General features: G+C 40.9%; 2 protein-coding genes across 2 annotated transcripts in view; one reads left to right on the top strand and one right to left on the bottom strand.

Moving 5' to 3' along the window:
- Positions 1–412: 412 nt before the first annotated feature.
- On the bottom strand, positions 413–3,907 carry svip (small VCP interacting protein). Its single transcript, XM_079265747.1, has 4 exons — positions 3,423–3,907; positions 3,066–3,116; positions 1,968–2,084; positions 413–1,735 (listed from the first exon to the last, which is right to left on the bottom strand). The coding sequence occupies exons 1-4, from the start codon at positions 3,483–3,485 to the stop codon at positions 1,721–1,723; spliced, it is 246 nt and encodes an 81-aa protein (XP_079121873.1). The 5' UTR covers positions 3,486–3,907; the 3' UTR covers positions 413–1,720.
- Positions 3,908–6,221: 2,314 nt separating this feature from the next.
- Positions 6,222–15,984, top strand: part of ano3 (anoctamin 3) — a gene marked incomplete at its 3' end in the record, with an annotated part of 32,155 nt that continues 22,392 nt past the window's right edge. Inside the window, 2 exon segments of the mRNA XM_079265686.1 lie at positions 6,222–6,241; positions 8,251–8,406. Of these exon segments, the coding sequence (XP_079121812.1) occupies positions 8,274–8,406 (133 nt within the window). The 5' untranslated portion in view covers positions 6,222–6,241; positions 8,251–8,273.

The following is a 15,984-nucleotide window of genomic DNA, read 5'->3' as shown; positions in this document are numbered from 1 at the left end:
GTGCAACTTTTTCCCTGGAAAATGAATAAGTAGGTTTGACATGAGATCATGAGCTATGCAAACAGACTTGTATGTGAATATAATTGGTCCAATTTATGTTTTAGATGTACATTTTTAATAAATTCTCAACTTTAATCTTCACAATTTGAAATGTCTACTTTGTCTGTAAATCCTTTCAGCAGGATGAGCTCATTTCGCTGACTCAAAACACTAAGGAGCTTTTGGAATTTAAACCTTTTAAATATTTGTGAGACGACATAATATTGGTACATGTTCAACTGTCGACTTAAGTCAACAACTAAGTGTACATTTTTGAGCAAGTATATATCTCAACCACAGTATGCTGCAATTATATCACTGATCATTTCAACAAAATCTTACCAGAACTGAAATTGAATGAATTCCACAAGAGTAGCAGAAATCTGATTTATTGTAGCAAATAACATCGGTTAGATTTCCTGTTCTACAAAATGGCGAGAGCACCGGAAGCATTTTAGGATCAAGTGAAGGCTGTAAGAAATGCACTCAGTTAGGCAAGCCAAAGTAAATACTTCACTACGTACTGTACACACTTCACTTGTTCTTTTCCTTCCGTTTCTTTCTGTTTCCATTTTAGGCGACATGAATCTCTCCCAACTTAAGAGTGGGAGCGAGCATGTCTGCAAATAGATGTTTAACGAAAGCTTCCGTTTGCAAAATGGCAATTCAAACACATTTCAATTAAATTAAGCATCACATCAATGTTCTGCAAATACTAAAATCCAATGCAACAAACTCAAATTGTGCAGAGAAAAACAAAGCGGGCTCTATAAAGAAGTGAAGGCAAAGACCAGTGCACAGTGCAATAGGACTACTGCGCCTCCTTTTCATTTTGACTTGTTGGAAAATGTCTAAGTGTTGTTTCATATTATTCTGCAGTATTCTATTGCTGCTGCATATTTTGTCAAGTATGTAATTTGTACTTCGTGACTGAATCACCAAATCAGTGATTAAATGGCGTTGGACCGAGTACAAACATATTCTCATCACAATATACAACAAGGACACATCAGGGAGAGGCAAAGTGCACTAAAAGTTCAATAAATACCTATGAGTTATAGCACTGTCTGAAAGAATCTGTGTGTTGCCAAAAAATAGAGCCCGCAATAAAATAAGTGAAATGAGTGTTTCTGTATTCTAATCATAAGCACACTTACATGTTTTGTAAACATGAACTGTCTTTCACTTGTGAAATGTGTCATTTGCATAACTGACTTTTGGAGAAGTCATATAAAAGGTAATGTGGCCAAGGTGAATTTACAAATCCTCGACAATGAAAACCAAAAGCAGTGTAGTGAAAAATCTGAAAAGTGTTGGAGGACAGCTGTCACCAGATAAGAATAATCACACTCTTTGGCGTTATCTCGTGTTGTCTGATCAATGGTCAAATAAAACTAGTACAGTAGGACCTGTACTTACTGACACATGTTCCGTGTCCTCCCTGACTCGTCCAAAAGGTCCAAACGACTTGTATAACTTGGCAACAAGGGGGCAAGTCCTGCTGTTCTTTCAGTCATCCCTTCAGATAGTTTTGCATAAAGCAAGAAAGCTGTAGTCGTTTGTCTCATAACTAGGCAAAAAAAAAAATTTGAAAACTGGATAACAGTTCAAACATCTTTCAAGTCATCTTGCCGCAATACTTCATGTTGAGTCAAGACTGGAGCTGTTACCATCTTCATTGTCAGCCCACCTGCCACTAGAACACAAAGAGGGGAAAATCATCAGAACAAGCCTGAAACTCAGCCAAATATTACAAAACAGACTCAAACTTCTAACACCGTCACATATTTTTGTACCCGACGATTCATCATAACTTAACTGTATGTTGCATAACATCTCAAAATTCACCAGGAAAAAAAAGTGCTTAAAAGGTATGATTGAACCTCATGAATGACATTCAGGACCATCCTTCAAGACACAAAACTAACCCTCAACCCGCCGCCACCACCTGACACCGAGGTGGTCATCTCCTGTTTTTCAATCTCTTCCTGTTTTTTCTTTTTCCTTTCGACAGCTTCCGGATTTTTAACACCCCTGTATGTTGTCTGAAAAAGAGTGGAATATATCAAGCACCAACGGACACTGGCTTCATTAACAAAGTGTTTATATATAGAGGCAATAGTTTCATTAAAAAGTGTTTTTAGTTGTGTTTATATAAAAGGTCATATCTTCATTAAAGCTGTGTTTTTATCTTATGTTAAAAATACAGTCTTAAAAACATGCATGTTTTTGAAAAACATTTTTAATCAAACATTTTATCACAACCTTTTTTAAAAAGCACAAGGCACGTAGCAAAGGGGCATTCAGCTGCCAAATAAGGCAATTTAGATGACCGATGGAGCAGCTAACTGAAACGTGGCTGTGGGTTAGGGCTCAGTGCTTTAAAGTGTGAAATCCTCGGTGTGTCAAAAGATTTAAAGGTGAAAATAGTGATTTATAGCAGAAACATGTGGTAGGTGATCAGCCAATCCAAAAGATGTATCTGGCCGAGAAAAGTTCTCATTCTGGTCCATGTCGTCTTACCTTGATACAACTTTAGCATGGCTCTTACGGGTTTGCAAGTGGCTTTTCTGTATCATAAAAACACCACTCACCACACTGTCATGTGCATCTACCATTCTAATGGGGTGTAAATATGAAATCGAAGGCTACGAAGTTATAATACACTACCAGATTGTTGGGTACATCAAGCTCAAACCAATGCAGCCTGAACAACCCTACAACAAAGCCTATGTTTGTTCAGTTTTTTATTACACTGTTTTAGAGAACTGTTGACTTGTTTTGTATATTTTGGAGGGTGTGGTGTGCTTTGCTGTTCAATTGTAAAGTGTTGAACTGAGAAATGTTCATACAATTCAACGGCATTACAGCTTACAATGACCCTACTATCATAATATGATTTATAGCAAATATGTTGTATTGGAGTCACGTTTAGCTTGATATGACTAATAATATGACAACGAAGTGTATTAAAACCCTGTCTTGGTGGTGTAGACACACAGACAAACACTTGTAAGTTAACCCACCTCTTTTTGTCTCTTCTCAGCGGCCTCAGCTAACTGTCGTCTTCTTATCTCCTGTAAAAACAAATGGGTAACGTGTAAGCTACAACTTTCAGTAGTCAGTAGACCTTAGTATATAGCATTATATAGCTAGCTAGCTAACTAACGCAAGCTAACTCAGCTGGGCCTCGTGCATACTTGACATGCCAGTGTTTACAAAAGGCTAAACACGGTCGACGCCTCCTGAACATTACCACAGGGCCTTAACGAAGCGTTAAATTAAATGAATTTGCGTCACATGTCACGTTACAGGTGTGACATTCTGATTTACCTGTTGACACAGCTGGAAATACAAGTTTTGGTAAATTAACGCTAACTTACTGGATCTGGAGTGACAACAGCGTCGTCCGCCGCTCCACCAAGGCACGGTAAGCACATCCCCATCCTGGAGTTGTTATTGCAGGCAGTAAAAAAAGGCAACGTAGAAAAATAGTTATGACTGTGTCGGTTTAGCTTAAGCAGCTAACGCTACCTGACTTGCTGGTGAGCCAGTATCAGATTGCTGGGCTGATTGTTAAGGCAACTGAGGCAAAAGCGTCTACTCCAAGCGGCAGTTGTTGGGTTGTCCGGCATAATAACGTTACCGTTAGCTTGCGGCTTCTATTAGCTCACGGTAACGTTAGCTAATGGCTAGCATAAACTACCACTGCAAGCCCTGTTACTTCTCCAAGCCACCTAGTTAATTATGTCTCCTCACACCTCTTGTTTAATCGCATCGGCATTTGGAAAATATCTTGTTTGAAAGTCAGACGTCAAAGTCAAATATTTATCCCTGCGAGTGTTTTGGTCTCAGTTCAGCCGGCTGATGAATCTGCAACAAGGGTGTGTTCAAGAACTTCACTCGCACACAGTTTTCTGCTCACATGCTATGAACACACAAAGACAGCTAACCTATCGTTTACTTTCATGTCGGGCATTAGAACACAACAATACTTCTGTTTTTAATACTTAATGCATCGTAATCAGTTGTGCAGTGGTCAGATTTACAAAACGCATTAGTTAACCTTTTGCGTTAAAATGTGTTTTTTGAACGTAGCTCAGTGTGATCAGTGACGCCCAAAGCTGGTCCTCTGTTAGCTGGTCCAACAGCACCACCTGGTGGCGAAGGACAAATCCAACGTGATAATGACAATATAATCCATTACTAGCCTACTACATTCTGATGTTTGGTTTGTAATTTACTCACGAGTAGCACAATAAATGCAGAGGGGATCAGAATATAGCCGGTTCGAGACATTTCCTTGTTTCCCATAAATGCTATACTAGGCTAAATCAAAAGTAAGGAGAGAAAAGTGAATATGGGACTTCGACCCGACAACATCAGCTACAATACAAAAACAACTGATTCTGAAGTGTAGGCTAATTAAACTTCATGGTAGCAGATGTTTGCCAACGTAAGCAACGTCTCTCCGCTCTCCTGGTTATGTTCTCAATCACGTAGTGATGAGAGCTCCATGTGATGAATCAGCAGTTCCGGTCTACTCTACAATCAATAAACCTGAGAGTTTTAATGTTGTACCCCGCTTAACCCGTCAACATGTTAAACTCCACCCATCCATCTTCGCTGCTGCACCAGGGCTACTTCACAGCTCTAAGTGCTGCACTGTGGCAATGGCAGGTTCATGAGAACAGCTTTTTCATTCAGAAACTTTCTGATGAGGGACTTGCACTGAAGGCGCACGTACATGCAATGGAAGTCAAGGTGTCACCGGCTCTGGGAAGCTCCTCAGGTAGGTTTGACTCACTGAAGGAGACTCATTGAGTTGTAGTTAACAAAGGAATGACAGTAAGACTGCAGCTAGCTATTAAACTAAAATTAACAAATGACTTAATACAGAATTTGATTTGTTATTAGGGTGTACTTTTTTTCTGGCTACAATTTTTTGTTTAATGGTTTTTGATCAAGTGTGTATGCAGGCAACTTATTCAAAAGACAACAGAGATTGAAAGAGTACAGTCTTGTTGAGCAGTTGACCATTATGATTACAGGCCATTTATTATACTGTAAAATCTACATGTGTTCGTGATGAGTGCAGAAGAATTCACTACATCGACTTGATGAGAACTGATCATTTAGGTTTTATTTATTTATGTGTCAATTTCCATAAATGAGGAATACATTAATTGGTCATAATTACATTGCACTTTATGTGTCTTTTGGGTGTGTGGCTTTTATTTTATCATCGACAGGTCAGGAAAGTACATTGTATTCTTGTGCTGAAATATCTGTGGTCCGCCACAGACAGAAGGAATAAGAGCGTGACTGTTTTCAAGCAAAATCCAGCGTCATTCATTCCAATGAGCTATCTGATGGATGCTGTGGCTTTTATTAGCTGTTGTAAATCATCACTGCCCCCAAGCAAATATGTAAATGACAAAACTGTGGTTATGTCTGGTAGCTAATGGGAAAGTGTTGAGCCATCTGTGTAGAGCCATGTGGATACTGTTCAGTGGTGTGCAGAGACTCTGAGAGGGGGCATGGGAGCACATTGTGATGTGGTGGCTTTGCCAGAAGCTGCATGGTCAAGTGTTTACCGTATAAATCATCAGGTATTCTGGTCATCGGGTATAAACTGGTTGAGATCCTTTAGTTAGTGCCTCCTTACCCCATGTTTTTGGGTCAATCTTCAGTAGTGACTAATGTAAACAAAGCAGCGATGGCAAATATAGTCTTAAACCGAGTGCTTTCCCTTTGGACTCATGGCAGAGTTGTGTGGAACTCAGTGGCGGGCCGTGCATTCTATAGCTGGGCCTTCTGTGCTGTCCCACTGAGCTATGGTTATTGGTTTCTATAACTGCTCATCCGTAACGGGATGTGTGACCTTTTTAACCCGGAACAATGTCAAGTTGCACTACCTCTGCTCGCCAATTGTTTTTCCACTCAATGACATGAGTTCGAATCCCGTATATACTTATTTTTTTTGTAATTTTTTTTTAAACTGTGCTACAGAGTTCTTCTACGTAACACAATCATGTTTCCACAAAACAGGCTCCAAAGACGTTTATGTATTGTTTTTCCAACTATTATTTCAAAGGAAGGGGAATTTGCTGCCTTCCTGTTTCAACACAACAAGCAAGCGAGCAACGTTTCATACTCGAGTGGACTAGTTTCCTCAAAAGACTCTCCAACGTCGAATCCGGTATGTTTTGACCACAGACTGTAAATGAGAAGGTTTGACACTGTATTGCAAAACTAAACAATGCAGCATTCACAAGGACAGCTACATGTTCTCTACCCATTCTCAACAGCTGCCGTGACAACAACAGACGCATTCGGCTGAAAGTCGCCAGTTAACCCTTTGATACACAACATGGGTCAAAAGTGACCCGACGGAGTTTTAATTAAGTGTGAGATTAGGGGCGTGGCTTAAGTGTGTGATTAGGGGGCGTGGCTTTATTGTAAAGTGTGTGTGTGTGAACACACATTGATTATATTGTTCCATCTCCTATGGTTATTCATCAGTATTTGTATGTTGTACATGCTCTGATATCGGTTATACATTGTAAATGCAGTCACACTTTCCTCAACATCTCATCATACATCCAAGATTATTTGAGAGGGGAAATAAGTGAACCATGGCTTTGAAATATGTTTGTTTGAATATATAATCGATGTGTCAGGAAGTTCATGCAGGAAGCACCTGCTCATCAATCGATCGACCTCGTGTCTCCATAATTGTGAAGTCCTCTGGACAGTATATTACTGCACTCAGACTACACGTCTGTAATGGACTAAGCACTTCTAAGTTGTTTTTTTCTGACCAGCTGTTCAGAGCTCTTGTAACCTAAACACAGAGGTTTCGATGTCACTATTGACGTCTAATAATCGCTGTTAATGGTCTTTTCAACTGTTACACGCTCCATGCTTGTGTTACACAGTCCTCTGGTGGTATGTCACAAAGTAAACCGTGCACATTGAAAATCAAGCATTTCAATAACTTTCCATGACTGTACACACCAGATTGTTTTTTTAATGGGCTCCATTGAGAAGTGATGCTGAAGAGAGATGTTGCTGTTGAACCTGTGGCATAATAATCCTTTCTGAGATGTAAAGTACTTCTGAATGTTGGTGAGTCATGTTGTTTGGACTCTGTGCAGCCCGCGTCCCTTCCTCTCCGTCTTAATGGTACCTCATGCATACAATGAGGGAGGGAGCGCAGACTGACTGTAGATGCTATTTTTCCATTGTAAACTAATTTAAAATGCATTATTGTACGCTACCTTGGTTAACCTAGGCAGTGACCTATTTAAGATTCACAATGGTAGCCTCCACATTATATAATAATGCAATTACTGCGAAACAATGGCTCAATGCTTAATGCAAAAAGAGTAAATATGAATCTGTAATGTGCATTTAGCCATTTTTTTCTTACTGTGCTGATTATTTCCTTTCTAAACTTTCACATTGTTAGAGAAGCATTTCCAGCTGTGTAGGTTGACAGTTTGCTGTGTTTTGAAAATGAGATAAAATGCACTGTATTTATTCATATCTGTTCACCGTTTCACTTCGGCTAAAAAAATAAAAGGGAAAAAAAAATCAGTCTACTTTTTTTGCTCAAATTTTCTGAATCTGGAAAATAAACTTCATGTTTATAAAACTGCAATTTAGATAATTGTTTACTCCTGAAATCCTTAAAAGGTATCCCTCAACAGTTTAATTGATTAAGTTCATGTGTCTGGTTCGTCTGTACTTATCTCATCACACATTTCTGTCAGTTTAACTTTTAACTGTTTTTTACTGTTTTTTATAAAAACAAAATCTAACCTGATCAGATGAGTTACACAGTTGGCTAAAGCCAGAGGCCTTATTGTTCCCCATTGGTGTCAAGTGTCAGACGGTAAAAGAGAATTTTCAAGATGTGTTAAAAATGTATGAGTGCAGTAACACGAGAGGGCTTAATAGGGAGCTGGTCTGCTGTGATCAGCCCCGCATTTTACTGAAACAAGCTGATTAATTTTCCCTCTGATAACTTGAGAAACTGGTATAACGGTGTGAGTTTATAACAGGATGCCCTTCAAGATAACAGCAACAATAAAGATACTTTAATGACATGAGCACTGTAGACTCACTTTGATCACGCTGTGTGTGTCTGTGTGTGTGTGTGTGTGTGGGGGGGGGGGGGTGTGTGTGTGTGTGTGTGTTTTGCAGGATCATGTCACCAGGACAACTGTATGTTCATGCCTCTGCTGGAGAGGCATGTTCCTGTCAATCCCACCACCATCAGCCACTCGGTGTCCTGGAGCTCCTCGCTGGCCAACAGCTTCCCCTCTGGAGACACCGAGACGGACAGCGACCAACTCTCCGGTGAGTTTGCCAGCTGCACTGCATTAAGGCTTTTAAATGCATTACATCCATCTGAGATCTGCCCACACTTGTTACGGATATTTCTGCACACCTAATGTGCATATAACGTTTGAGTGTTTAAACTGATTCCTTAATGAATATGGACCATTTGAATTTAGGATCAATCCATTAGTTAAATTAAATTGGCAAAGATTTTGGCCATCTATTCATCATTAAGGCCATTTGTCGAGCAAAAACACCAAATGTTCTCAAATTGTTGCAGCACCGATTTAGCAGATTTTACATATTTTGACTGTTCAAAATTATTGTTTAGCTTTTGATGTAAAGATGTTGTGAAAGCCATTTTGTTTGGAGGCTGGAAGACCTGGATCTTGTCAAAAGTAGTTCCTGATTTTAGATTTGCATGCATTGGTTGAGGTGAATAATACACAAACAGTATGTGGTTCTTGGAGCAGAGTGCTGACTACTCAGTCAATCATGTTTATACCCACAAGGTGGCAGTATTTCATCTCTCTAGAAACCTTGGTTTCTCTGCAGCGCTGTCATCTGACCTACATCTTTAAACTAACAGGCAGGAATAGAGGAGATCAAATTTAAACGGACCGACCTTATAAGAGCTGCTTACTTATTTATTTGTCGGCCCAGTGGAACACGCGCATTTGCCTTGCAGTTCAATGGCATGTTGTGGGGGTTGGCATGCACAGCCCTGCCACCAGCCCTCGATAAACATCAGAGCAGTGGGAGGAGAGGCGTGCTGAGCGGCAAGGAAGCAGATGGTATTTGCATCTATGACAGATGCCAGACTACTCCCCAGAATACCAGCGCAAACAGAGATTGTTACACAAAAGTAGGACAACAGACCAAACTGCAACCTGTGTTATTGTGACCCTTTGAAGACTGACCAGATCACTGCGGTCGCTTCGGTGTCTGCTCACATGGCAACAACACGAGCAGCACACAGGGAATCCCTCTCGTGGGTTGCAGAGCACGGATGAATGAATGAATTAATTTCATTTCTATAGCCCTTTTCACAGACAGTAGTATCACAAAGTGCTTAACAGAGCAGCCATTTAAAAGCATAAAAAACACAATGTGACCCTAGGGTCAATAAATTATCTACACAGAGAAAATTAAAAAAGTTAAAGAATAAAATAAAAAATAAAATAAAAATGTAAAACATATTTTAAGAGCAGGTCTAGGACATGGGTTTACTTTTACACAAACGCCAGCCTAAACAGGTGGGTTTTGAGCTGGCTTTTAAAAGTATCCACAGTATCTGCGAGGCGTAGAGTTGCAGGCAGAGCATTCCAGAGCCTCGGGGCCACTGCCTCAAAGGCTCGGTCACCACGGCTCTTAAATCGTGTGCGTGGGACTGACCGAAGACCTAGAGCGTTTGACCTGAGAGTGCGGGCGGGTGAATAGCGGCGAAGTAGATCAGCTACATAAGCCGGAGCCTGACCGTGAAGTGCTCTGTAAGTGATGGTGAGAATTTTAAAGTGTATCCGAGATGCTACAGGAAGCCAGTGGAGAGATCGGAGTACGGGGGTGATGTGAGACCGTCGATTTGTCCTGGTGAGTAATCTGGCGGCAGCATTTTGGATGACCTGCAGACGGTAAAGAGCAGATACACTGAGTGATGTGAAAAGTGAGTTGCAGCAGTCAATGCGTGAAGAGATAAATGTGTGTATGATCATTTCTAATTCAGGTGTTGATAATACAGATCTCAGTTTACTGATATTTCTTAGATGGAAGAAAGATGACCTGGACAGCTGCTTAACATGAGGGTCAAACGACATGGATCGATCAAAGAAAATCCCAAGATTGCGCAGGTTGCAATGGGCAGCAGAGGAGAGTGGACTAATAATCTGCCTGATCATGGGGACAAACTCCTGGAGAAATAACTAGGACCTCAGTCTTAGAGTCGTTGAGTTGCAGGCAGTTTTCTGCCGTCAAGTCTCTGATGGCATTGACACAGTCCAGGAGCCTAGTTAATGTGAATGCCTCGCTGGGTTTAAATGACAGATGAAGTTGGATATCGTCTGCATATAAGTGATAGGACATATTATAGCTTTTTATGATCAGTCCCAAAGGTAACAGATAAAGGGAAAATAACAGAGGCCCCAGAACCGAGCCCTGCGGTACACCACAAGACAGTGGAGAGGTAACAGACACAAAATCACCCACAGAGACATTGAAACTTCTGTCATTGAGGTAAGATGTAAACCAGTCTAACGCTATGCCAGTTATGGAGGTCTGCTGGTCTGTAACTCTGTGTGGTTGACATTGACATGAGAGCGTGGCCTTGCAGATAAACCACGATAAGATCTCTGTTTGGTTGATACTGTGCAATTGAAGACCCAAGGCAAAGTGATAAGAAGACTATATTGTATGAAGGGCTTCCTATTGGTGCAGGTTTACCACATAAACGTATACATGATTAACAATATCATGATTCCTGTTCAATTTTTTTCTCCATATTGCATATAATAGTTAGAAGCAGTCAAAAACAACAGTACAATGATGCAGGTGATGACTGGTGCACATCAGGGCCCCGTTTCACGTACGTGTCTAACTTAGTTAGCCGGATACTTTATATACTGGGGGTTATACGGGAGTTCATGAAATGCATGTAAAGTGAGACACACGGTGATCCTTAAAACCAGCTGAGCAAACTAAGAAGCCTCTATTGCATTAATGTACAGCTCCCTTCCTCAGAGATCCCATTGATGAAGGAGGATATTAGTTAGATGAGCGTTTTATAGGGAGAGAGTTCTTCCACATCGCCAAGATCCATTATCACATCATGATGACTTCCTATACGAGCGCTATCGATTCTGCCGACAAGGAATCATTTATTTAGACCTTCTCGAGCCACACATTGAACACCACACGCTGCAGCCGCGCACTGACTGTCCCACAGACTGGATGCAGCCTTGCGCTGTTCTGCGAGTGCTACATTTTAGTCCAGTGTCGGCGATGCGGAGAACATGGGGAAAGCCGCTGCATGCCGTGCTGTTCCTAAAGTTCATTTGGCGCTTAATAAACTTATGGATGTGTTCATTCCATCACCATGGCACATATTGTACTGACTCACCATTCTGAATTGTGTGTGTGCTTACTTAGTGTTTACTTGCTCTCATGTCCTCTTGATGGCTGGTTGCATAATGGAGGTTAAAGCACTCATAATGATATGACAGTGTTATTAGTACACCAGCACATCATTGTTGTAGAACATGATGAAGGTGGACTCATGATAAGAATAGAGAGAATCACACACTTTCTTTTCACGGCTTCAATTGATTGAATGTCTGATTATGAATAATACACATACTGATCCGCCCATAAACAGATTCTCACACACATATTCAAACTAGTTCTATATGGTAATCTACACATACATGTATATACACATATAGTAGGCTACATGATACATAAGGGCACACAGTACATATATCCTCATATTAATTCGTATCAGTTAGATACTCTTTGGGCTTGTTTTTATCTACTTATTCTGAAAGAGTTGAGATCATTATTGTCCATAAGATCTCATTCGATGATGCATTCATGAAGTCTACTGCCAGCAGGCACATTTAAAGACATATAATCTGATTGGTTGGGGTGATGAGGCATTACAATTAGCTGATACATTTCCAACACTTGCGCATTGAACTCGTCTGTGATATGTTGCCGTGCTTCCTGTCTCGCCCTCGCAGCGGTGGCGGTGTTATATTTTGCCGTGATTACGGTCTTGACATCCTCATATGCGTTCATGATCATCTCCTGCTCGTCAGCGGAGTAAAAAGCGGCTCTTTCTTTGACTTTATTTGACATTGTACTGTTAGAAAATCATGGTTTCGGTGATCGACGCTTCCCCCTTTTGAAGTGGGACGAGCACGCGCAATCATCCTGATCCCGATCGTCTGGTTCGAATTAACGAGACTGTTTGAGAGCGGATCAGCCTTTCAGGAACCGAGATAGCCTGACATCAATCATCTCGTTCATGTAGGCTGGCTAACAGGACATTTGATCGACTTTGCTGAACCACTTACGTGGCACGGGGCCCTGGGCTCTTGAGTTAACATCACCAAAGTAAATAAAGAAACCACGAATTCAAATTAATAAATGAAAACAAGGTGACAAGGGAGAGAAATGCAGAGAAAAATATTTTATTGTAAGAAATTGTTGTTTTTTCAAAACTAATGTGTTCTGTATATTGTGTATATTGCAATATCGAATTTCCTCCCGAAATGTCCTGTTTGTGCAATAAAGCCAGCATGACAAACGTTATGCTATCAAACTACTGCAGCCATTTTAACGCCCTGCTCATGACTGATAGGCTATAACGTTGGTTCTGTTAGGGATGCCCCTGATGCTACGCAGCAATGTGTCAGCACAGCTGAGCTCTGCAGTAAACTATTGCTTGTTCAGAGTTTGTCTCACAGCCTCACAGTATTTAATTGCTGCCAAAGCAAATGCTTCAGCCTTTGAATGGTCCATATTGCCTCTGTTGCTGTTTTCTTTTTTGTTTGCTTACAGGTACACTACACTCGACAATGCCATATGCGTTTTATGTGTATGTCTTATAAGAAAACACCTCATGGACTCCTGTGTTGTTTATGTCTTGTTTACATGATGTTCAATGGGTTTACAAAATCTGAAGGCCTTTGTTTCAGTGAGGGTTCCGGGACAGAGGATGTTGAATGTCTATTGTAAAGCCCTCTGAGGCAAATTTGTGATTTTGGGCCATACAAAAATAAATTTAATTGAATGTGAAATCCGTTTGATTTGATTTTTTAAAGAATATTTGAATACATTTTAAAATGTTGACATTTCAGGCAGGAGCAAAATGGCCTGATGAAAATATCCCAAAGGGGCTTGTGTTGCGGAATGTGAACACATGATCTTCCTTTTTGAACCAGCACTGACTGCATTATATGTTGGTGATAGCTCTGTATTGATGCTGCAGGCTCCAGCACAGGTAAAACACCGATGATTGATGACTCAATGAATACATGCCCTTGTCGGTGCGTTTGAGATGCGCTGCCCCTGGTAATTTCCCGCAGTTTATTTGGAGTCAGTGAATCAGAACGGCGGGGGGGGGGGGGGTGTCCGTCTCAGGACCTCCCCTACCGCCCGTCACCATGACAACTGCCGTGGATGGAGGAGAAGGAGGAGGAGGGGGGGGGGGGGCATGCGGAGCTTAGACAGGTGTTGCTGGGGTTTGCGCATCGGCCGCGAGATCGTTTGGCAGGATGGGAGCTGCGAGAACAGCGACGCTTCCCCACCACAGTTTCCCACGCGTTCTGCAATTGTTCTCTTTGTAATACGGAATTCAATTAACGCCGGAGACCAACTGAACGTCGCAATGGTGCACCACTCGGGCTCCATCCAGTCCTTCAAGCAGCAGAAAGGTTGGTCGCTAAATGGGATAATTACGCGTTTTTACGATTCATGTTTTGAGCTGAGTGTGTCGGGTGTTGACTTTTTCTTCTTCAGTTAGTTTGTGATGTTAAATGGCACTCGGAGGCATCGGACTCTCCACTTGCTGTGCGCGTGACGCAGAGTTGGAGGTCTTGCCGCGTCCTCCTCCTGTTTATGAACCGTGTGCCCTCTCATAGTCTATCCACTAGTTTATGTAACGTTGACTTAGGTCGTTATTTGTCAGTCTGGAGGCTTCATAGATCCAATTAAAGTGCATATAATTACCTTAAAATGTTTTACATTGATCAGTTTTTACTATTTAAGCCATGTTTGTCACAGTGGGTGATTGCCGTTGATGCTGCACCAAGACGAGACTAGACGAGACTTTTCACAAAGAAGCAATGCAGATCTCTGAAAGGTGTTTTTGTTTTGAAGTTGCAGTGATTAGAACTGCACTCAGTCGTGTCCTTATGCATCAGCTCAGCGGGGCGTACAAGTGGGCTGTAAGCACTGATTGCATTATGTTGCAATGGTGCATGCTTTAGAGAAAATATACAAACTGTTCCATACAAACCTGTTCAGGAGCAAGCAGGATAGTTTGTGCTAAAGGAGAAGTAGCTTGCCAAGAATAGCTGGACTCAGGCTTTGACAGTAATAGAAAAAAATGACTTGCTGCTGTTAGAAGTTCCTGTCAATCAGCAACTTGTGAAAAGCACCAGACTCCAGTTCATGTTGGTGTTCATTTGACACATTCACATTTTTTGACTGGCAATAACATTTAGTATCAAGTGAATGAAAGATAACAAATTTCTTTCGATCTATAAATAAACCGCTCTCATGTCATCAATCTGTGTCTTTCATTCAGCTTGATCACACTGCAGCGGCAGTATTGATTTTGAACCATAAGTAGGGCTTCTTTACTTTGCATTAATATTTAATGCGGTGGCTGTCTAAATTTAGAGAAATGGTGGACAATCTTCTTGTTTTCATGCCGACACAGGCTCATAAACGGGGAGCGATGACCTCTTTTTGTTGAGGCACCTGGCTGAGGAGGATGAAAGGATCCATCCTCTGGCTTCTGATGAGGCTATAATCTCAAGAGTGAGGGGATGCCCTGCGGAAGAAGGTGTTAGTTTATCTGCTGGAGCTCATGTCTCTTTGATGGTTTTGAGTGTGAAAACAAACTGAGTTTTTACAAAAAAAGAGAGGGGAAAGCAGATTATGTACACCGACAACAAACTTTATTGTCTTCTGCCATTACATTCAAAAATGGACTGAGCCACACATTTTGTGGTCATCTGAACTGATTTTTATTGTTTTTATGTTTATTTCTATAGAGCTTAAACATTATACTGTACCTGATGGAGTGATCCACTTTCCTGGCTTCAGGAAACGCATTGCACAACATGACATCAGAGCGATGTACAAACCTGACTTCGGGCCTGAAGACCCACTCAATATTTCAGTGACTGCTAAGTGCACCATTAAATTGAAGGCAAAGAGGGTGTTGGCTCACAATGTCCTGCAAAAGCAAACATTTTGAAATAATATGGCCCGTCCTCAAACACAATCAGCTGCACACTGTGAGAGCATTTGTGTTTCTGTACCCACGAGGTGAAAAGCTTTCTTAGTGTTGCTGGAGCCGAGACCTTTATTGCTTTATTGGTAATCGATAAAATCTGAAAATTGACTCTAAATCAACTGCAAGTCAAGATTGATCAGTTTCTATGGGAGTTAAATCTCTTCGCTTCAAGCTCTTCTCTGAGTTGAAGGTGAGGAAATATTTTTGATTGAAGAAAGAGCGGAGAGTTAGAAAAAGGATTAATTCAAATAAACAAGTCACTCAGTTGGTTAAAACTAAAATGCAGCTCCGGTAAGTACCGGTATATCGACATTTAAATATAACCATGGTTTAACAATTGAATACTTCAGTCTTAAACAAAGCTGTGCTCATCTTTGACATGTATTATTCTAGCGCTGCAACGATTATTGGATTTATCAATTGGTCGATTTGAATAAATAAATCTAATAAACTATTTTGATAATCATTAAAATCATTTTTCCTTTTTTTTTCAGGTTCTCAAATGTGACAAAAAGATGCTGCTCTTCTTGGTTTAGTAAATTGAATAATAGGGGTCATTAGACTGTTGCTTTGAC

This window comes from Melanostigma gelatinosum, assembly GCF_949748355.1.
Source record: "Melanostigma gelatinosum genome assembly, chromosome: 1".
Lineage (NCBI taxonomy): Eukaryota > Metazoa > Chordata > Actinopteri > Perciformes > Zoarcidae > Melanostigma > Melanostigma gelatinosum.
The sequence above is the reverse complement of the archived record's forward strand: the minus strand, read 5'-3'. Positions and strand labels throughout refer to the sequence as shown.

Coding starts and splice junctions, on each gene's coding strand:
- svip (XM_079265747.1), bottom strand. CDS start 3,485: ATGGGGATGTGCTTACCGTGCCTTGGTGGAGCGGCGGACGACGCTGTT. Junction 3,117..3,422: donor CTGTTGTCACTCCAGATCCA/GTAAGTTAGCGT, acceptor TTGTTTTTACAG/GAGATAAGAAGACGACAGTT. Junction 2,085..3,065: donor CTGAGAAGAGACAAAAAGAG/GTGGGTTAACTT, acceptor ACTCTTTTTCAG/ACAACATACAGGGGTGTTAA.